The sequence below is a fragment of the Melopsittacus undulatus genome, chromosome 2 (genome assembly GCF_012275295.1).
Source record: "Melopsittacus undulatus isolate bMelUnd1 chromosome 2, bMelUnd1.mat.Z, whole genome shotgun sequence".
Classification (NCBI taxonomy): Eukaryota; Metazoa; Chordata; class Aves; order Psittaciformes; family Psittaculidae; genus Melopsittacus; species Melopsittacus undulatus.
In genome coordinates, this window is record NC_047528.1 from 42,293,036 (window position 1) to 42,316,808 (window position 23,773).

A 23,773-nucleotide genomic window follows, 5' to 3' on the forward strand; every position below is an offset into this window, starting at 1 on the left:
AATTTTCAGAAGACAACACTTAGTCTTTTTAAGGTTCCCAGTAGGTCTCTAGGAAGTATTGGATAACTGAGATGGACTGTCAAATCTCAGACTACTATGTCTGCCCTTTACATGCCAGAAGGGGCAGAATGCTATGCCAGAAGAAAGGCTTATGAAAAAAACCCATTAACCAGGGAACATGGAGCCACAAACACCAGAAAGGTTTTCACTCTTCGTATCTTGACATGCTTTCAGAGAAAATAATCTGCCTCAGGTGCTGTCTTGTGGTGTTCTGGCTCCAAAGCATTACTTCTTCTCCAGACTGCAGAGTAGGCTGTGGTGACTTACATTTGGAAATGCACTCTGTAGTCATCTACATCCAGGCTATTTAGGTGGCTTGTGTTTTATATGGGGATGAGATGGAATGAACCACATCCTGGAAGTGCCTGTCCCTCCCCACTGGAGATGACTGTGTCTGAGTAAACATCCAGAATATGGACATCATTTGGCCAGGTGAGTCACACTCCTTGTTTCTGTAAGTGAAGTACAACATAGGAGGAATCTTGACTCTTCAAGATGCTGAAAACCACCCACAGTGGCTTCCTCCTGACATGTTAATAGAGGGCTTAACATGATTTGAAATTGTTGGGTTTTTTTTTGTGGAATGAAGGGCTTCATCACTGTAGGTAGGGGATGAATCCTTCTCTCATCTACTTATTATTCTTTATGTCCATTGCAAATTAAGTTTTATCTTGTACCTTCCCCTGCCCACTGGTCATCTGTAGTTATCTGTGGGCTTCCCCTTTCCCTTTTTCCTAATATGTAATTCCTGACTTGGCCAAGCTGACTGCTTAGTACAAGTTACATCCTTTGTTTGCAGTAGGATGGCTGCTGGCTGTGATCGTGGTTGTTCTAAAGAAAATGTCAGCTCCCATAAATCCTTTTTTTTTTCGTTGCACTTGATTCCCACAGGATCTTACCCAAGACTTCTGTCAATTTACTGAGTGCAGTTTCTTTATCCTCTCTCTCCTTTTTAGCCTCACCAGTGCCGAGTGCAGGGGGATGATCACTACCCTGGTTCTGCTGGCTATGCTATCTCTGATAAGAGGCCAAATGCTGTTGGCCTTCTTGGCTACCTGGACACAAGCCGGATCATTTTCAGGAGCAGTCAGTCAGCTCCTTTTCTGCTGAGCAGCTTTCCAGCCACTCTTCCCCAAGCCTGTAGCAAGGCGTGGGGTTGTTGTGTGGACCAAATGCAGGACCAAGCACTTTGCCTTGTTGAACCTCATACCACTGGACACAGCCCATCCATCCAGCCTGTCCAGATCTCTCCGCCGAGCTACTGTGCTACTCTAAGATTAATTGTGCTTCAGAGGTGTGTGTTTTCCCCCAGCCATTCTAAAATGCAGAAGGTCATCTGACATGGATGCCATCTTAAATCTCTACAGGTAATGCATATTTTATCTATGTGAAGAAGAAATACTAGGAAAGGAGTTGAACATACCCAGCAGAGAAGATCTGATGAGAAAAGTCTTATAGGAAAAAAAACCCTTTAGTTGAAGTTGTATTTTTGCTTTCACTATACATCAGCAGGCATTTTGGGATTCATGGCAAAAGGCTACTTGTTCTAAAAGTAAAATATAACTAACTGATAGAAAGTAATTTAAAATGGAGTCTCCTTTTGTGTTTTAAAATGTTGGAAATTGAAATGGCAATACTTCACATGAATGCTTAGTACATTTACCCAGCTTTTTTATTAAAGATTTGAGCAGCGCTTTTTATGTCTTAAGTACTTCCATAAGCACCAGTTTGCCCAACAAGCTGCACTACTTTCTAAGAGAGCCTACACTAAAGTAATAATGACACCTCCCCTCCCATTTAAAAAAAAAACACATCTGAAAAGAGAGGCTTACACATTCATTAGACTTTCACTGTATAAAAATGTACAGTGGCTTTATTGACATGTACATTCCATTATGTTTACAGCTGCAAGATATGAGGCACACTCAGTATTGCACTTCATTAAAATTTCAGGCTCAAACATAACCCAGAAGTTTAAATGAAACTGCTGTTGTAATTTAATAATTCTTATACAGGACAAACATTGATACCTTTATATACAGCATGATACTTGTTACATTTATGCCTTCCTAACACAATTGTTTTTTATAACAGTCTAGGAAATAAACCAGAATATTCCTCTTTCCCATCCCCACTTGTGATGCGTTACAATTGTACAAGATTACAAAAAGTCAGTATACAATAATCAATATTTTTTCCTTTCTCCTGAAAGCCAGCATCATTCATAGTCCACAGACACACAGATCCTTTAATAGTAATTATTTATTTGTAAATGTCCAATGTTTCCTAGGCGATGACTGTAATGGCCACATGCAAACACCTCACAAGTTTTGATGTTTCGGTTCAAAAAATGTCAATATCTCACAGCAAGAATTATGTACACGGTATTTGGCATCCTTCTTGCACTGTAAATTGTTCCTTTTACCTGGGTTATGAAATGGTCCCATCCTCATCCCAGCTGGACTTTATTTTCAGGACACTTGAGGGATGAGGGCACCTGTTTTGCTCTGGTAAAAAAAAATGCTAGTCTAAAAAGTGTGAGCATTTCTGCAAACCCCACAGCCCAGAGCAAATTCTTCACCAGTGGGTGGATGGACAACATGAAGTGGACATTCTGTTCCTTCAAGTTGTTTACCTTTGGGACCTACAGTGAATTTAAGGGTGAGGGGGGAAAACAGAGGGAAAAAAAACAGAGAAAAGATTAATGCTTGCAGACAATGGAAACAAACATATATATATATATATATATATATATATATATACACACACACATCTCCTCAAAAAACCACCATGCTAAGTGAATGTAATACTTCCATAATATAAATTTATAAGGCATCAAAAGTGAAGGCTTAAGAAGCAGCAGGTAGAAAGGTGCCTTCACACAGTCAAAATCAAGAAGTCTAAAGGCTTAATAAGCCAAGAGAAACAATATCAGATCTGACAAAACATGACTGAAACCTGTTAGCTCCTCAAAACACTTGATGTCAAATGTTGAATTGGTATTTGAAGAAAAAAAACCCCAAATGATCCAAGTGCCATGGAATTTAAAATAAATCGAGTTCAATGTAAAAATAGCTTGGAGAATCACCAAAACAAGATTAGTGTCATTAATACTGTGGGAGAAATTGCACAATCTAAAAGCAAAACCAGTAAATATGAACAAGGAGTAACACTCTGCAGGAAACAATAATTAATAAGGTTATATCGAGAACCATATTTTTTTGTTTACTTCTTTCACGTAAATACCTTAAAAAGATTGATCTTTTTTTTTTCCCAACAGCAAAGTAAATGATATGATTTATTAAGATCAATTCAGTGGCACATGAAGTTAGAAACTAAGGCCTTGGGGCAAGTTTGCACATGGCAGGTACCTAGCTACGGATACAGCATTTAATAATGTTAATGTTTACATTATTAACATGTAAAATTAATGTAAAAATGTAAAAATTAATGTTAATTTTTTCAATATGAATTTAATTCATTGTGTCACCAGGTTGGACGGGGCTTTGAGCAACCTGGTCTAGTGGAAGGTGGCAGGGGAGCTGGAACTAGATGAGCTTTAGGTCCCTTCCAACCCAAACCAATCTATGATTCTATAATCAGGAGTCTGAATTGCAATTGGGAATAGGGAATTTGAAATGTCTTTCTGTCTCAAAATATCTAATGTTTAAAGGATCAGTGTGGTGACATTGCCTGTTTTATTGCCAGAAAAATGAAAGAAAACAAAAGCACGCATAGAATAAACAAATTCTAGTATCATTCAAGGTACTGAACTTAAAATTTATATGCCTGACTCCATGATTTTCCTAACAATTATCAGTATGAAGGGTATCAATTGGAACTTGTCTCAGAATTCAGTGTGGTAAATTTGCTTTGTAAAAATACTACCTGCAGGACAGTGTGGGAGTTCTTCTTTAGGGATGCTTGTCATTCTTTGGAAATCATCATGGCAAGCATTGCAAAAATGTGTTGTCCCAAAACAGAAGAAAACAGCAACCGAACAGCAGTAGCGGCATTTGTACTCTAAGAAATCCGTACCATGTTTGGGACACATCTAAACAAAAGAAAACAAACACCAATAACTGAAGTACCCATGCTGCAACAATGCAACTACACACTTCTACATGCTGTGGTTAATATTATACAATACATATAATTACAAATGACTGTGAATTGCTGTACAGCTCAGGCACTTGGAGCTTCAGAATGAAATAAAAACAGGCATCAGAGTTCTTTACTTACCTGAGCCCTTGAAACATCAGAGCATGCACCACAAATAAGCTCTCTTGGATCATAGTCATCTCCTTGTCCAGCCTCAGCATCACAACGCGCTTCGCCACCAAAATATGCCTTAATTTTATACAAAAATGATTGGAGATTAAACCACAGGCAACTAGTATTTTAACAAATTCACTTTGTAAGAGGGAAATGATGAATAACAGCCATTACAGTTGTTTCCACTATTCTAATATCTCTTGACTATGATTCCAGACACGTTTTTGAGGCACTAAGACAGTATCTCTTGATCTCACGATAAACAAGACCAAAAACTGTGCAAGATACTCTGACCTACGCAAGTGAGTGTAAGGCTTTTGAAACAGTGTTTGGATGCTCTATCAACTGTATGTAAGAAAGAGGACTGAGGCTGAAAGCAGCAGAGAAGCATTCTACCAGGGCTTTTTACCAGCTGAAAGGAGTATCAGGTTTTATGCACATGTGGGATCCTTTATCACAAGATTTGCTGTTTTCTATAGATTCTTTTTACTTTCTCATCATATTCTACCATGACACACTGGGCACAAAAATGTGTCAATGATGAATTTCCTCATCTACTAAAATATTTTCACATCAAGTGGTGAGACAAGGCAATAAGGAACTTCCCTCCTTCCTTTGTTATCATTTATTAACTAATAACAACACAGAAAGTTCTTGCTCTCAGCAAATTCTCGCTTTTTGCAGTGATTGTAAAAAGGACAGGGAAAGTGGTCTCAAGGCAACGATGAGAAAGGAAGAAGCCCAGCTTCCCCCAGACTTTGCAGACTAAAAAGAAAAGGAAGAGTCCTATGGAACATGTGTCAGGGAATTAAAAATGTGCATATATCACTCAGAGTCCATCAGGCTAGACCACACATTTCCTCCTCCTCCTTTTTCATTCTTCTAACACTTCTTCCCTCCAAGTCAGTTTACCACAGTTGCACTGAACTCCAACTTGGTAAAAGTAGTATTTCAGTGGAATCTTAGATTAGGAACTTTCCATATCACAGTTAGAATGAAACCTGTATTTAGACTATTTTAATAGTCATGTAAAGTATAAGCTGGAAGTGAGAGAAAGGGACAGCTGGTGTTCTAACACAGCATCATCTGCACATTGTTCTAAGAAGGCTACTGCCTCAATATGCTTTTGGTTTCTGACCTGCTCTGTATATACCTTTGAGCTTTATGTATATTTAATTTGCCCAACACTTTGTTTTTATAATGATTTAACAATGATTTCTTTTCCTGCTTCCCTACTCCATACACAATACATTAAATATATGTTCTGTTCTTCAAGACATAACTTTTGAAACTGTAACATTTCATTTGAGAAAGTACTAATCCTCATACCTTTTTGCACTTGTAGCAAACATAATAAGCATATCTGTTCATGGCGTAGCCAGCTGGGTCATTATAAAATCTAACACCTGGTGTTGTGATGGCCTCACTCTTGTGCAACCCTTCATACTCCAATCTCATTAGTGCTTTTCTCCTTACGTCTTCATAGAGTTCTTTGATTGGATCAAGCAAATCCTTTAATACTGTATGATTGATTTTGTTCTGAAATAAAAAAAAACAGCTGATTAAAATATCTTGTATCTTTATTACAACAGCTGTGATAATCTGTATTATGGTCAAACACAAAAGTGTAATGAATGTCATAAAACCTAAGAACTCAGGTAATGGACATTTCAAAAAATTACCGATATAGTGCATGCTATATTTGCTGCAAAAAGAACAACAAGGAATGCTATTTATATGGTCTTTTGTTACATGAAATCATCAGCCCTTGCAACAGACTGTAACAACCACAGAGGGATGGTAAAGGGTACATGAAATACTCACCCACAGCACAGGAATATTCTGATTGTATGTTTTCTCTAATTTGGGTCCTTTTTGACTTACTGCTCAGTTATTAGGACTAATGACTAACAGTCCTCATTACTGCAAGCTACTTATCATTAAATGATCAGAAGCTATTGCTGTAAGTTACCAAAACACAGCATGAAGGAAGAAACAGAACATGCAGAATGGCTGGTAATTCACAAATTTCATATTCCTAGGGTGTTAAGGTGCTCTTCCTTCCCTATCTACCATATAGCTATCAAAGCAGCTATCATATGCTTTTGCTTACAGCAATTACAATTCTAGAGCACAAGAGGAAGTTTTAGTAATTTAAGCTGAACCAAGTACATGTATTTTTCAGCTCTGTCCTCATACTGAAAAGCAAAGCATCTTTAAAAGGGTTTAGTAAAAGAAGCCAAGTTTTCTGCTTCAGATAATAATGTGCATTGAGATTACTTCTTCCCCTCCCCACTGTCCCCAGATATTGAGAATTTACAAACTGATGATGCTAAGAATACATTAGCATTAATATAATGTCTTCATTATGCTTTCTTTTTAAGAAGACCTTTACTTCAGGGAACAATATGGAAAAGTAAGAATATACCTCAAGGATACCATTTCTTTAGTGACATGAAAAATTAAGGAAACAAGTGACATACAAGTAATTTATATTGTGACAAGCAATATATTATTAATAAAAAATAAAAAATAGAGACAAGACGGTATTAGGTAGTTTGTTTGACCTAGGCAGTAAGCACATAGCTCATTTACCTTGCAAATCGGACAGGACATAAACCCAAAAGTTATCCTTGGCCCAAGCCATCTGTTTTCTAGTACTCGTTGACAGCATTGCAAATGGAAAACGTGGCTGCAGTCCAGCTTTAGAAAAGAATACATGTAAGTGAACACTTCAGTTCAATTAACTGCTGCAGTATCAATTACAGAATTAAATCCTAGAAGACACTTATTTTCTTCTTAACAGAGAGAAAGAATATAAAATGGTTATTTAAATTATAACCTTTCCACTCTAAAACTACCAGTGAAAATACAAAATATATGAAGTATATCCATTAATTACCTCAGTTGTTTTACTTATTTATAAATTAGCATATATATTAATGAAGCAGACACAGCGATCTAAATTGATACAATCTGCTGTCTTGAAATAGCAGTAGTGCCAGACAAAAAGAAAGCTTTTTAAGTAATTTATGTACTGTTACAGTGTCTGTCTTGAATTTCTTAAGAGTATGATTTGAAGGACTTCATATTTTAACTTCTTCCACAATTAACATTTCAACCATAATATTAATCTCTAAATGGGGACAAAAAAGATAAACCTGGATAGCTGGTGCTGCTGAAAGTGCTTCAGTAAAGCAGATCATGCACATGTCATCAGCATCTTGTTTAAGAGTTGTAGCATTCTTATCACAGCCATGCAAGCATGGCAAACAGTGCTCTTCATTCTTGACACCTCCACATGGATGGCCACAGGGGTGTGTCTTGCTGCAGGCAATTTTAGCATACTCCTATTAAAAGTAAATGAAAGTACATAATTAATCCCTTTTTTCCCCTCTGGAAAACACCAGACCACTGGATGGTTTGATACAGTGTTGCTTTTTGAAGCATTTCTGGTTTGTGCAGTAAAAGAAGAGGAAAGAATCATGAATCACATTATCTTACTGCTACAGCAGGTACTTGAGAAAAACTGCACCTTTTGTACAATGTATGTATTAGGATACATTTGAAAAATCTGGCCAAGCCCTAAATGTTCTATGCTCATGTAATAAATAGATTGTTAACACAAACTACTTTTATCAAGATTTCCAGTACGCTAGACTTTATGTTGACCGTGTACATATTCCTTTATAAATCAAATGCAATTGTGAAAACTTAAGATACTTTTGAAGACAGTAATGAAACCACCCAATATTCTAGTTCACTACTGGTGTTTGTAGCCTGTAATTAAACTAAACATTTACAAACTCAGAAGTATTTTGAATTATAATATTCAGTATTAAAATCTTTTCATATGAAAACTGATGTAAAAAGGACCACAGCAATGAACAAGGTGTACTCAAAAGAAGAAATCAATTTGATCATACAGTCTTTTCTATTTATGTAATTAATAATGTTTGATACTTGTTAATACAGACCTGGCAATCTGTATCAGAACAAACGCTTCCCACTGCTGATAACTCTGTTCCACTCCTACATCCACAGAAACGACATGCTTCAGAACTGCTGGTGGTTGGCTTGCCTAGGTCCACAAGAGTAAACAAAACCAGGAATTGTAATGAAACAGAAGAGACTGATATTCTAATTACAGACGTTTAAACAACAATCACAGAAAGCCACCAGAAAACCAGCAACTCTTATGCAGCTGAACTATTTTATTTTTAACAAATGATTAAAAGCATTGTCCTAAACCAGGTAAAATCCCTAACTGATTGATTCCCAACCCCCTGACAAAAGCTCATTTAAAAGGTAAAAATCATCAGGATAAAGAGCAGTAACAGTTGTGTTTTACCTGTCTGTTCTCTAAACTCCACCATAGCCTTCATAGTTTTAGAATCTGCTAGTGCCATCAGCCAGAAAAGTTTGGTCCTGCCACAACCCTCATGGAGATCAACTTTGATAGCTTCTTCTTCTTCTTTGAATACCTGTCAGGTTAACCAAACAGATAATAAGTAGCATCTCTATGTTAACTTTGTCACTGCTTTTTTGGGTTTTCATCAGACGTTTTATACATTCTCTGGAGTATGTCTACTGCAAGCTGCTTTTCGTTAGGCATTCTGTAATTTGGATATATTGCAGAATGGATAAAGGTGTTTTTAGAAATAAAAATATGTGAGATTAATGCTGCACAACATTTTTTCCACTTTAAAACTACGGACCTACTAGCAGCTGATCAAAGCAACATTGATAATTACAATTATAATAACATGTACTATGCAGTAACAATGACTTAAGTATGTAATATTAATATTTTTGACTTTTAGATAAATAGTGGCTGCTTTTGGCTACAATGAGGAAAATACAACATTTTTGCAAAATCAAAAAACCGCATGAAATCCTTAGTGGACTTTATGCAGTTTCTTCTTTTTCTCCTTTCCTAGGTTTGGAAGGCAGTTCTGTTCTCATTCATTTCACCTGCAATGCAATGAAAGTTAGAATTTTCCTGAGTATGGGGATGTATACACTCAATTTAAACTTTGTATTACTTCTTATTAGAATCATGAAATTAACCCCTAATTACTTCACAGAGTATTCGCATATGCAGATCACAGTAACTTACAGGCTGTCCTTTCTTGAAGGGAGAGAAAATACATTAAAGAGAGGAATGTATGACAGAAGATGGACAAAGAACAAAGCTAACAGAAAACAGGAGACACGGACCATGACAGTTTAAAGTTTAAATTTAGGTGCTTAACATGAGAGATGTAAAGGTAAAAAGGTGGTGAATAAAAAGTTTAAACATGCTTTTAGAAGTAAATAGGAAAAATCTGATAAGTAGCTATTTTGGACAGGTTAAAGGAGAGATGTGAGGACTTCTGTGAGATAAGAACTTACTTTTTATCAACTGTAATCTGAACAGGCTATATAGGAGAAATCAGAAAAATAAATGAGACTAGACTGTGCTGTGCATGAAGGAAGAGTAGACATTAAAAAATCATCTTCTTGGGATGACCCTAGCTGATCCCCTGCACTGATGACCATTAGCACTGTGTCCCTTCCTCTATCTTGTTTTGTTGTTTTTAGTCCCACCAGAAAGGAATCCAGTTCATGCACTCCGAAGCTGCTCTATAACACAAATCAATGCATGTTAAAGAGAGATAAATTTATCTGTTTCAAAAGCCCATTCCTGATCCTAACTAAAAAGCTGATGTGGATACACTCTAGAAGAGGGAGAAGAGGTATGATTTTTATTAAATTAACTTTATTAATGTGTAGTTTTATATTTAGCTTTTGTACATATGTAAAAAATCAGAAAAAAGGGAAAATAAAGGATCACAAAAGAGAAATAGTCAAAAAAGGGGAAATGTTCAGTAGTTTCACAAGTAATAGAATCTTCAACATTAATTTCAATTAGAAAAAGAAATACTCGAAGGAGAATGTAGTTTCAAGTTTAGAGATGAAGAGGAAAAAAGAATAACACTTAAGAAAACTAATTAGCAGAGTGCACAGCAATTTATAAAAACTCATCTAAATCAAACAGGTGAGATGTTTCAATTCTAAAAACAAGGCCAAAAGTCAGGAAAATGTCAAGGTTATGGATATGACAACATACTTTGCTGTGAAAGACAGTGAGAGCTGGAGGAATATTGAAAAATAAGAGAAGATTGACATAAAGGAACAAATAGGAATATCTGCTGGTCTTCCTGGATATTTAAAAAGGTATCTACATTGAAAATTAGGAGTTGACAAGCACTGACTGATATGACAGAATTAGTAAAGGAGATAACAATTTAACAGAAATAAAGAACCAATGTTTACTTAAAAAGTTGCTAGATTCTCCTAAAAATGTTCTTAAACAATGTCAGAACACAAGAGAAAAAAGCTTACGTAGTGCAAGTGTTAGAATTAGGGACTGCTGCGGATTTTCTAATCTTCAAAAGATAAAGGACAAGGGAATTTAACTAAAGTAAGTAAGTAAGTAAGTAAATAAATAAATAAATAGAATTCAATGGAAAATTATCTATCCCATTTTCAGATTTGATACTTGCTACTGCCTGTTGGTTATATATTGATAGGGGAAATGTACACAATGCATGCAGTGCACACAACACGACGTCACGTGTACTCTACCTGTCTCTGATGAGTTTTTGTTCGCCGATGGAGATGAAGGAATCGGTCACAGTCTGTACACAAGTTCCCACAGACATTACACAGAATGATTGCAGCAGTTTCACCATCATCATGGTTATCACACATTGGCTGGAGGGAAAAAAAGAAGAAATAATTCTATTAAATCCCTCATTTCCTTTCTGCATCTGTTTTTATTCTCTCCCCATTCATTCCCCCAAACCAATAAAGGGAATAAAGAACTTGTTTAGACTATTAATTGTATCTTTAGAATCATCAGTATCGAAATAACTACAATGGGAAACAAAACCCCCCCAGTTTGCTATATCGGTTCTTCCGATATTCTTCATCTCTTATTTTGCATGATGCAGCAAAAATGTGGCTTTCAATAGTATAGTTGAGACACTTTTCAATGAGTCTCTGAAAAGATTTATGTGGTAACAACACTGGGTTATGGGCATGTTAATAGAAAAGTTCAGCTGGGAGTACTTGGGTCAGTCGACAGGCAGGATATTTACCCTTCCTTATTTTGATATGACATGTTTACTCTGTTCAAACATTAATCGAATCTGTAGGCCACCTATAACTCAGAGATAATACAGCTTAGTAATAAACTTTAAAATCCATCATAAAATAGAGTTGCTCCACTGATGCATACATATAATTTAACACAGTTCTGTTTTGCAGTTCAAAATATCTGTACAAATGAAGAATTCAATGAATGATTTGATTATCCACATGCATACGTCTGAGAACGAGTTTCTGTCGTATTCCCAGAACATCAGTTTCCATGATACTGCTCAAGCAACTTAGAACAGAATCCTTTCAACAACAGTCCTGGTAGGGGGACACATAGTTCACCTCAACATCTGAATATCCTGGTACAATACAGGAGTGGGGAATTTCAGACTGGGTTCAGCATCCCTGCTTGATGATGTCTTGGACCACTCCTCTTGAGATTTCTAAAGCTCTGCATAAGTCCCTTGACTATATCACCTCAGAAACCTCTGTCTCAGCAGGGTTTTACTCCTTGCTGCTGCTGCAGCTCTGTGTCTCCTGTATTCTTATTCTAATTATACTAAACTGCTTTGGAGGCTTCTTCGCTCTAAGCATCCTCAGCTGCTAGTGGAAAGTCACAATCTTCCCTTACCTCCCAAAGGGATGCACCTGACCAAGTTATAATGAGATCAGCTTCATTAGTTTGCTCTTTCCAGAGGGTATTGAAAAAAAAATCGTAAGCTTTTTGTGATACTGGAAAAATATAGACAGAAATTCAATCCATCATATTCCATATTAAAGTTATAAATTCTCTGGGTAGCTTTACTAAATCCAGTTAGAAAGTTTCTCTTTGGGGTAATCACTCTGCTGACATGGGGAAGAGGAAGCTAAGTTACAGAGAAGTTACTGCACAAAAAAAGAATTGACTGTATTATGTGACAGATATCCAGAGAGAAAAAAGCTTTGGTAGAGCATGTCACATCTGCTCTCAAAAATCCATCCTACAGGTGTTAGGAAGGCCTTGCTCCATCCTGAATACCAGGAGAATTGCCACCTGTTTTAAGTTGGAAATTTGTTTTTCTGAGCAGTGCTTGTTCAGAACAAACACTTCAAACATGCATGTACATCTTGACAGGAACAAAAGGAAGCATTAAGGTTAGGCCAAGTCTATCTTTTCTTGTCATTCTAAATTCCCTGACTACTGAATAAATCAAAATAAACACAAAAAGGTATGATTCAGTCTCACCATCTGTTTCTGTTGTCCATCCTTTCCCATCCATCTTCCTGAGGACAGTCGATCAACATGATCCTGATCAAGTACACAGAGGGATGCTAATGCCAGCCATAGCTATTGAAAGGAAAGGTAGAATTAAATGTTTTAGAAATATATATGTGTATATATAAATCCAAACAAATCTTCAAGCAAAAAACTCCACCCAAACCCCAAACAAAAACCCCACTCCAAACACTAAAGATACAAACTTTGGCAGATAAGAATGTCACTGTTACCTGTAAACAGTGTCATTGTTAGCTGAAGCCTGCTCATACAATGCAAGTTTTCTGTTTTCCACAAGAAGTCAAGCACACAATAAAATTCACTGAATTTCTGGGAACTACCTTGTTTCTTTCAGGTATGTCAACAACAGAACTTCAGCTCAATGAGACTGGTTTCCCTATGTTCTACCCTTGCTGCATGGGGCTTTTGAGATTATGTAGAAGAGGATTCTTCAAAGGAAGCTTTCCCCTCTTCCTCTCCAATGACTACAGTGAAATTCTAGAGAGACGAGCTACTTGAGGATAATTTATTGTCAGGCCTGCACCCCAAACTGAAACACACTTGTCAGGTGCATTTTGCAATGGTTTTGCTCAGAGGTTTGATCTGAACAAAATAGTTTTTGTTGAAAAAAGTCTGTTGGACTCCCAACCCCAAAACAACACCTCAATGACAGAACTAAGTTCATTGACAAGGAGAGCTAGGCTGGTGTTCAGGGCTCCTGTAAGACCCACTTAAACTAACACAGTGACAGCAGGAGCTGGTGGTACTCTGAGACTGTGTCTTCCAAAAAGCGGAGAATATATGAGCAACAGGATGAAAAGGATAAGTGGCACAGCCTTTTAGATGGAAAATGAGTGTGAAATACTTGTAACCACTGCAAACCTCTTCTTTTACATGTCACTGAGCTTGAGAAGCCATGCAATAATTTATAAGTATGCTTTTCAAGCTGTCTCAAGCAACCTAATAAGGTTAAATTAGTCCCAACTTCTATAAAAGATTCACGGAAGAAGGGAAAGGAAAAAAAAAAAACCAAATACCTCCTGTAAACAATAATGGGCTCAGTAAATGTTTTGTCATTTTAAGACTAGACAAAGATGAAGTTTAGCTTAATTGTCCTAGAGAATGTTTGTTACTGTTTCTGTAATAGCCTTGAGATGTGGCGGCTGATGACCTAGAAGTCAAACCACTTAAAGTAATTGTGTTGGAACAAGACAGCTGACACATATTATGACGTTTTCTACACAAATGAGCTCATAAATTGAATAAAAATTATCACAAATAGCACAAACTTAAAGGAGAATTACACCTCAAGGATAAAACCCCAAACACATAAACATAACACTTTTTCATCATTATTTGGGAGGTACCCAAGATGCATATTTAATCACAATTCAGTTTTTACTGGTGTATTTCTGCTACAAAGAATAAGATTGTATCTGCTGTGACACAGAAAAACAAGACATATCAGGACAAGCACTACCTGTCCATAATTTGGAGCCTATAAACCACGAACTTTATGTATTGGTTCTTGAAAAATCCTGTATAAGGAAGGTTTTTCTAAAATATAGGAAGGCTCCTGGATAGGCTCCTACTGCACATTTACAGAGAACTAATGTCAAGTGTAGTAAAATTCTTACCCTGGTTGTTGCAATGCACCTCACTGGTGATCTGTATTCTTCTTCCATTTTGGTCAGAGCTATGATGGTTTCAGCAATAGCATTCTTTGTCACACGGGACCAAGCTTCTGACAGATGGCCCTGTTAAAGAGGAAACTCAGTTTATTACACCTTTTAGTAAGAACAACTAAAACTAATAAGAGCTGCTACAAGCAACGTCGGGTTAGCATCGCAAGATAGAAGAAGAGGAAGTCAGGGATGACTTGGACAATTCATGTGTTTTTAAATCAGACAGATCTCAATTATCAGCCCCCAAATACTGATGTGACTGACTGAGGTCACATTCTAAGCAGCTATTGCAATAACCAACTTGGTGTAGGTAGAGGGCATATGGTTTAAGAATGAAAAGGCATATTCCTAAGCTTCCCCAAGAGAAAGATACAGAGCCGGACCACAAATAAGTGACTGAACAACACACAGATTACAGTGGATCCCTAGAGAAATCAGCTTCACTTGCCTAGCTTGGTGTTCCTGAATACTCTCCACAGTTTCAGCATTTGAAGAACTAAAGAGGAGTACACAGAAAACATCAGAACTATAGCATACTTTCTTAACCAGCCTTGAAGATCCAGAACCTATAGCACTGCCTCATACCCCGAAGTTCCTGATTCAGAGACTGCTGAATTCTCAATCTCTAAATTTCTAAACCTCATGCTAAAAGTGACAGAAATAATTAAGACTCACTGGACTCTAAAAAGGAAGCTATAGTGACTAACTTAGATGTAGATACAGGTCTAAAAAGCTTCAGAGAAAGGTTTCTAAAGTAGGTCCCCTCTATTCCTCCACTCTCTTTTGGGTAACAGGGCTGAACCCCATAACAAGTTTTGAGTATGCCTAACCCACAGAGGTCCCTGACAAAACATAATCGAGAAACATTATTACTCCCACCCCTGAATAGCTTCAGTCAGATCTCCCTCATCTAGAATGAAGGGAATAAAGTTCAGATCTCCATAGAAGAGGAGAGGAAGAACCTTATTGTTTGGCTACTAAATACTTCAGAGTAAACTCTGTCCCAGTCATTCCTTTAGGAGCTGCTACTCTTTAAGCAATTTGTAATCTATTGAAAGGGATTTATATCCACACCTGAGAGGACTACACTTTACCCAAGTGACGTGATCCCTCTCTTTTCGTAATAAATACTTACATTCTCTTAAACAAGAGAATTCAAGACCCAACAGCCAGCACTATTGGAAAGCTATTAGGTATGTGGGAGATGGAGCCTAGCATACTCTGGATAAGCACACAACTTGCCATATCTAACATCAGAGGTTCAAGAACTTTCCTACTAATTCTACACTGTTTTGGAGAACCAGATATTAGCAGATACAAAAGTTTAACTGGTGAAGGTCTTGGCTGGAGGAGCTGCTTAGACAACAATACAAGCATCTGATTCTAGTCAGCCAGCCACTATCTATTTCTACTAATCTCATTCTTTGATACCTAGCAAAAGCTTCTGCTCAGCTTAGTTTTAATCAGCTCTTGATTAAGGGACAGGCTCTCCCATCATCATGTGAGCCAAAATCCCACAAAACAAGGACCACAGATTTTGCCTTCAAAGACTTGCCCAGAACTATTTAAAAATGCAGCGGAAGAGAATCCAGCATTTTCCTGATGCTTTCCTGCTTACCCAAAGCATACCTACCAACAATGGCTACAAGATGATACTGACAACCCTTAAAAAAAGTCTTGAACAAGTTATCCAATATATGTTGCATCTTACACACTGAAAGAAGCAGGGTGCCTGAGAAAAACATATGGGCGTATACATACAGGTGCACACCATCTTAATCCTGGCAGTTACTATCTTCTGAGTACTTAATTGCCTTTGCAACTGCTATTTTGGGGGGTCATAATTTTTATATGTGATTTCCTAAAATGTTGATAAAGTAAGCAGACACAGAAATCCATCATGCAGAATCACAGTGGCACCTACAACAGACCCTTTCCCTCTAGTCACTGGACCACTGGAAGCAAAGACTAAGTGATCATTTTATGCAAGGACCAGCACTGCTGAGGGATGAGACGCGCTTTAATTGTAACTCTTAACTAAGCAGGGATTGTGAGATTCTGAAATCTTGGTCAGAATCAACAGTAGCAATTGCAGAGAATTCCCATTCAGCTTCAGCAACTCTGAGAAGGGATCTTCTTAATCTAAGCACAATGAATGGCTTAGAAAACAGGACTCCAAAGCTGAACATATTGAAAAAGCTTTCAAAGGTTAATCACAGGGGAAAATCTCGGAATCTCACTGAAACAGGTACAGAATTAAGAAAAACAAAACCAACCTCCCATCTAAAATCTTTTCCCCATAATATATACAAATCCTGTTGCATTTTGTTTTTTTGACTTCAGAAATAGGTGAATCAATTTTTATTGACTTCTTCTGCCAAAAAACTTGCCTGTAGCAGAAATAACTATGGAAGAATTCAACCCGCATGGTTAAAGTAATACACAACTGTAAATGTAGATTGCAGTAAGACTGAAAGGCAGCAATCTTAACATGCAGTCTCTACCAGAAACTCCACATATAAAATCTACATACAGTGATATGAAAACAACACTATTATCTTACTCCACACACACTTTGTGGTTCCAAGTGGAGTTCTGAGTGCTCAAGATTAAAAAATATCAGGCTTCTAAAGTTAATAATGTAGAAAATGACACACAATTACTGTGTACTTCTTCAGTTTCTGGTACAAGTGACTTATTTAAAAGCTTATTTCAAAACTAGATTTCTCTTTAGCAGAATCAGAACTCAGTTCCTACTGCTTCTAGGCCTAGACTCTACCTAGAAGACTATACGCTTTTCTTCTTCAGACTGACTCACATTTAAACTGCTCAACCCAGTACTAAATGTAATAGAAAGCAATTAAAAAATCTACTCTTCATTATCAGAAATATGTGAATATCCTCCACACATTTAAAGGACAGAAACTTACTGCTGCCATGTCTTTAATGAGTTTAATAATGATCTCTGAAATTTGTGTAGGTGTTGAACCCTTCATCCACCAGTGGCTTTCACCTCGCCGAATATAGCTGCAAAGGACATGAAATAAATTCAAGTCATTAGTTACTACTTGTCAAAATCCAGCACAGAGAAATTCATACTCAGTTACAAATTCTTTTCCATTTATAAAACAAAGACAACATAACTGACTTCCAAGAATGTCATTATTTTGTGGTTTTAGCTTGAGAATATATACATATTGTTAAACAAACCTGGAATTGAAGATCATGGGAAGTGTGACTGTAGTAACTCCTTTGCCTGCAGTAGTGCCAGCTGTCCCTGTTATTGTAGTTCCTTTGGCTTTTAGCTGTACAGTGAGAGCTTTGGCAATGCATCCCAAAAACATGTCTAAGATACCTAGTTTGTTCCAGTCTCCTTTTTCTGTTGAGTGAATGATATCACTTATATCTGCTGGTGGAAGAGACTTCACTCCTATAATGCTAGCCAGGCGACTAGGGGTTACCTCGGGCAAAACACGTCTGAGCAATGATGTCACCTGGAGAATAAAATCAGAACACCACAATTCTTACAGAGACAGCTGGAGTTTTCAAACAAAATCAAGCAAGGTGTTTTTTCACAAGTCATTTCAGTAAGAAGGACTGAATCTACTTTCTGTACTTAAATCACACATGTAAGAAATTCTGTAAGGTTTCTATCTTGAAGTGCTTATTAATATACCCAATGAGACAATGACAAGTCTAGAACCAGTCTCACTCAAATAATATTTGGTCTTCATATAATAACAAAAATATGCTTGGTACTGGACTTAGGACAACAGTGATACAGATATTTGTACAACTCACTCTCAGAACCTTTCCCCACAGTGTAGTGGGCATGAGACCTTACTAAAAAATAAGCAGTCACCTCAGTAGTTTCCTTCCACACCTGAAAACTTCTCTGCTTTTTATACAGTGTTCTTATTTGCAATAACAAAACAGCTTTTAAACTTCATACATTTGAGATATAGAAAATTAACAGCTCTTATATTTAAAAAGAGCATCTCTGGTTCCTGCAATTATATGTAATAATTTATAAATAAGGCAGACAAATGCAATGCATGAACTTCAATTTTGCAACGTAATACATAAAACTGGTCTAAATTTAAGTACTGCCATCACAAAGCAGTGCCAACTTCAGAATCTGACCTTTCATCTTAAAAGAGACTTCTTAGTCATTGTGACAGAAAGGAAATACCTGACAAACAGAACATATCTAACAGGACACAGATGAATTGAAATGTGAACAACTGGGATACTGTGAAGAAAGATTCACTGAATACTGTGAAGTTTAGATTCACTGAAGAATCCTTTGCAGCATCACTCCAAAATGAAGGCTTGTGAAAAATCCCCATTAGGACAAATAAAATGACTGATTGCTTTTGGGCATCCTACTTTATTTCAGTAACAGCCCCTGCCAAGAAAACTGTATGTCCCTTTATTGTATGGTTTGTGAAAGCAATTTATCCTGCCCTATTCCAACTCCTTCAGAACAGAGACATTAAAGCGGAAGAGTGATATTACTCAAAGGTGTTTCAGAATAGTTTGCTGATTGAGGTTCATAATGACATAAGCAATAATTAAGCAGCTAATTAAGGGTTCCTACACACAAGTTCTAGCTCTTGGTGACAGTGCATTGCAAACTTACTCAAAAGTGAATTTGTTTCAATTTCATAACTGTAGCCTTCATTGTCTTCAACACTCTGCTTCCTACAAATAGTTCTATACAGTCAAATTTTTGTGATGCTGCACTTTATATGTATTTATATGTCAAACACATAAAACTTTATCATCTTAACCCCATTCAAAAACTGAGGAAAAAAACCCAAACCTGACACTTAAATTCCAAAAAAAGATTTTGTAATTTGTTGGTAAAGGCTCATCAGTTTTGCCCTCTCCTCATGACTGCAATAGCAAAAGGGGTGGCTTTTACAGTTATTCTCTATGTTCAATACAGAGATGATCTGAATATGATTGGGAAAACATTTGTTAAAAGAAAATACACACAAGAAAAGCTCAAATACATATTATACTATCATGCACACGATTATAGGATTTTCAAGACCTTTTTCCTAGGAATACCAGGACAATGAACAGCACTCACCTGTCTCTGCACCCTGGGAGAAGCAGTGTGTAGCAATGAGAAGAGATCCTGGAGCAGAGTCAGCTGCTGGGCCAGATACTGTCGGCCTACGTTGGAACCGCTCAGTGCCAGAACCATTGACAGCAGCTCAAAGCAATAGGCATCAGAAGAAGCATCTTCATCACTAGGCTGCGAGTTGGCGTTTTCTTTGCTGGAGATGGCATGCTCCCATTCTTCACGCACACGGGTTGCTTCCATTCGTATGGCCTGGACTATATGAGCACATACCTATCCAAACAGAAGCCAAATACAGAGTAACTCTTTACAAAGAGAAAAAGATTGTGTTTTATGTAACTTCACAACTATGACTAAGATGGGAAGTCTGTGAAATTTGGTCTGTACTTAAATTACTCTTCAACATAAATTCAAATGAAGAATAAACGTTTAGATTTAAATTCAGAGTAAAGATTAAAATTCTTCAGAATTAATATTTAGTTTAATACTGAATTTGTCCATCTTCATTCTGGAAAATTTCACTTAAGTAAGTATTTTGTTATTGTAGTTTCTGCCTTTTAATTTGCTTTTTGCATAGAAGTCAGGTTAACACTACTTCCTCCTTCCCCCCCCCCCTCCAAAACCAACCAAAGAAATACATTTACTCTACATTCACAAAAGAAAAGGACTTACTAAAATATTTGGGCTCTTATTTAGTTTACTCTTCAGGAAGCTTAAAAAATGTATTTTAGAAACTGTGTTTTTATTTTACTAATAGTGTGTTAAAAAGCATATTTAAGAGATTTAAAAGCTTTCTGGATGGCTGACAAAAAAGGTAGATTTGACTTACTAGTCTAAAAAAACTTCAAAATTAATCCAAAACCTCTAGTATTACTGTGAAAATCTTTACGGCAATGTCTGTCTCATGATAGGTTTAATGAAGGCAATATTAGAAATATTAAAAATTAGAAATATTAAAAAGAAAGTATTCAAAAAAAAAGAAGAAAAATCACTTTTTTAAGAAAAACAGAGATAAGTAAGAAAACCACAAAGCCAGTCTTTCACTGGCTGGAGGAAATAATAATTTAATGTATATGCATTGATTACTTATGATTAAATTTTATCAAACCTAAATACTTTTTGATTACAGAAATGGGCTGAAAATGTGCAAACTTAAGAATCTAAACTGTCACCAAACCTCTCCTAGAAATTTGAGATGGCCTACTATAATGCTATTATTACCAGCAAACACGAATGAGTACCACTTATAGCTCAATTATAAAGTCTTCAAATTGAGTATAATAGCATAGGATTTTTTTTAATCCTATTAAAATGGATTTTTTTCAGTGTCAGTTTCAGCAGGCTTTTCATATAAAACACAAACACATGATATTTAAAATGCAAATAAAAATTTGGTTATAAAGAACAAAGAACTGAGAGTGTCAAATAAAAGGTTCTATATTCATTGAAAATGAGCACATTTATTATAACACACAAATATTTAAACTACAAAGCATTTCAGAATGAACAAACCTGCTTCTGCAAATTTGTCAGTTTGCTCCGGCTGAATATGATCCCTACCATGTGCTCCTTGAGGTCTGCATCTGACGTTGCCTTTACAAAAAGTGCATTTAATATTAGATCAAGGGTTTCAAGAACATTTCCTAATGACTGTAGCAATTAGCATGGAATATCAACAAGCTGTTGTAAAAGTTTGTAGCTTTCTATTACAGAGAAATAAGATACCTAAGCACAATCAATTTAACTATGGTTAATAAATACCTCTTAGATGTATTTACTTTCTTAGAGGAAACTTGATCATGAAATAAAATACAACAGAAAATAAATATAAAATAACCTATAAGCAAAACAAGTCAAGTATAATTATCCAAGATTCAGCCTCTTCACATAGCTTAATACAATCACTGATTACTTCTGTAAAGCAGTGCATGGAATACACTTTTCAGTTCATACATTTCACAATATAAGAAACAGGGAACACATAACTAAGGTACCACACAGCATGTGTGAGAAAAATACACTGTTAGAAATTAATAATTCAGTTATGGAACTTATCGTCACAGGGTTCTGGCTAGAGCAAAACCATCTATCATCTGAAAACCAGAATTTCTTTCACTGGGGACAGTCCAATTTTGGCTGTTAAACACAACAGTCCATAAACAAGGACTTTCTCAGGAGCAATTATGAAACCATCCTTGCTGGAAGACAGAAGACTATGCTGGGTAAAAGGATACTAGTGTGGTTTCTTAATACTAGAAACACCAACAGAGCCCCTCCTGAGGCACAAGATAATAAGCAAGAAGGACTTTCAGGCTGACCATTGCTGCAGGTGTCAAGTATTTCTGTAACTGTAGGCATAACTGATGTTTCCATTACAAGATATGCCCCAATTATAATTCACTAATAAAACCCAGTATCAATGATTAATTTTAAAACATAAGCAATTGTGACATTTTATTTCTGTTCTGATCTGAAAATTATTTAGCATAAGGCATAGGACAAATACAGAAAATCACCCTGAGTAATTTTTTCAGCTAAGTATTATTGATAGAATACAAATAAATACATTGTGTACTTTTTCTTCTCCTTCTGGGGAGGACAACAGTGCTTTTTCCTCTTGTTCTGGGGTTGGCTCAGCATCTCCGGAGATGAGTTTTCCAAATACCTGGAAGAAAAACTGTGACAGTTAGCTTATCTGAAAGATAAACTTGCAAGTGTGACATTTTACATTACAATATAAAGTACTGCAAGTCTACAATTTACATTAACTTTCATAGTATTTAATTATTTCACCTCATTAAATGATTATTATTTTACATAATTAAATTATTATTTAATGATTTCACATCATTAAAATCCCACCTGGGATGTAATAAGTCGGAATACTCGCAGTGTCTCAGATTCACAGTTTCTTTGTTGAGCAACACTTGCAGAAATCTGGCCTGCTATTTTAATGCTTTCACCATCTTTCCATCCAAGAATTTTCACTTGTCGAACTCTTAGTGTGTTCTCTGGACCCTTCAATTCAATTTTGATGATGTGATTATCACCCCCAGGAAGTTCACTTGTTACCCAGCCAATATGTCTTGAATCCAAGTCTACCTATTAAACAGGAATACGGGAAAGATGGGAACTGACATTACATCAAACGAAGTAATTTACCTCTAAAACAAATCCTTCATGAATCAATGGAACTAATACAGTTTCTGAAATGAAATTTTCATTCTGTGCAGTAAGTCTATCATGTGTAATTATAAAAACATTCAACCTCAGGAATTCAAATTAAAAATATTCTTAAAATTATGAAACAATGACATATAGCCATTCAGGTTTTGTTTTTAAAGCCTATTAGAAATACTGGCCTATCTATACCTTTTACCCTGTAAGCAACAGTTCACATATTCAAAAACACTTTGAAATAATATCTGCTCACTATTTTTAATTAGAAGAACAAAAAACCCCAAACTGCCATAATTTAAATGAAAATATTAACACACACTTATCAGTAATTATTTCATTCCTGTTCACATAAAACCCCACCACAGAAATTGTAACTCTGTGGAAGTCACTGTCCAATATCCTTATCAAGGGATGCAAGACTTAATAACTGTAAAAAGGACAAATGAACTGCATCAAATTCAGATTAGTTTAAAATACATATGCTTTGAAAAATACTGTTATATGATTTAAACTGTGATGGCACTACTGATAGCCAAAAACTGCACTGCCTCACATCTTTGCTCAGAGCAGCCAAAGTTGGCCTAAGTTGGGCTGTTACGAGCCCTCCCTCACATCCATAGACTTAATGATAATGAAGGTAATATCTGTTCTTTCCCATTTCTGTGCTAATGCTCAGTGTCTGCACTGAAATGCATTGCAGCAGACAAGACTGACTATTTTTTTAAATACCATGAGACAGAAATATGCATGAGTTAGGGTACAGTATGTGGGTGTGTTTGAAGATAAAAAACCTGTTGGAGAAGTGATAGAAGACTGTCCAGCAAAGAGAAGCAAAGCTGAATCAAGTCCCACCTGTTTTCTGGGAGTGAACCATATGTGGAAAAAATGCCTGGGCACTGGGTTTGAGCAGACAGAAGTAAGGCCAGGGAGAAAGATAACAAACAAGCTGTACAAATGATCCTGAGTCCAGCACTTGAGTTCTGTCATGGCCTTCTTTTATTTAGCTGGATGGCCAGGCATACCATGTCAGTATTCTCACAATAAAATAAAAAATAATAATAAATAATATTTTTTGGGGGT

General features: G+C 36.4%; 1 protein-coding gene across 1 annotated transcript in view; it reads right to left on the reverse strand.

The window, feature by feature from the left end:
• Positions 1 to 1,899: 1,899 nt before the first annotated feature.
• Positions 1,900 to 23,773, reverse strand: part of MYCBP2 (MYC binding protein 2) — a 182,924-nt gene continuing 161,050 nt past the window's right edge. Inside the window, exons 68-84 of the mRNA XM_034074633.1 lie at positions 22,376 to 22,615; positions 22,089 to 22,178; positions 21,026 to 21,106; positions 19,520 to 19,786; positions 17,632 to 17,915; positions 17,352 to 17,448; positions 14,374 to 14,493; positions 12,707 to 12,808; positions 10,966 to 11,094; positions 8,687 to 8,819; positions 8,313 to 8,416; positions 7,497 to 7,685; positions 6,931 to 7,038; positions 5,665 to 5,874; positions 4,303 to 4,410; positions 3,949 to 4,114; positions 1,900 to 2,704 (exon numbers count right to left, since the gene is read on the reverse strand). Coding sequence (XP_033930524.1) covers positions 2,589 to 2,704; positions 3,949 to 4,114; positions 4,303 to 4,410; positions 5,665 to 5,874; positions 6,931 to 7,038; positions 7,497 to 7,685; positions 8,313 to 8,416; positions 8,687 to 8,819; positions 10,966 to 11,094; positions 12,707 to 12,808; positions 14,374 to 14,493; positions 17,352 to 17,448; positions 17,632 to 17,915; positions 19,520 to 19,786; positions 21,026 to 21,106; positions 22,089 to 22,178; positions 22,376 to 22,615 — 2,544 coding nt within the window. The 3' untranslated portion in view covers positions 1,900 to 2,588. The remainder of the gene's footprint in view (positions 2,705 to 3,948; positions 4,115 to 4,302; positions 4,411 to 5,664; positions 5,875 to 6,930; positions 7,039 to 7,496; positions 7,686 to 8,312; positions 8,417 to 8,686; positions 8,820 to 10,965; positions 11,095 to 12,706; positions 12,809 to 14,373; positions 14,494 to 17,351; positions 17,449 to 17,631; positions 17,916 to 19,519; positions 19,787 to 21,025; positions 21,107 to 22,088; positions 22,179 to 22,375; positions 22,616 to 23,773) is intronic.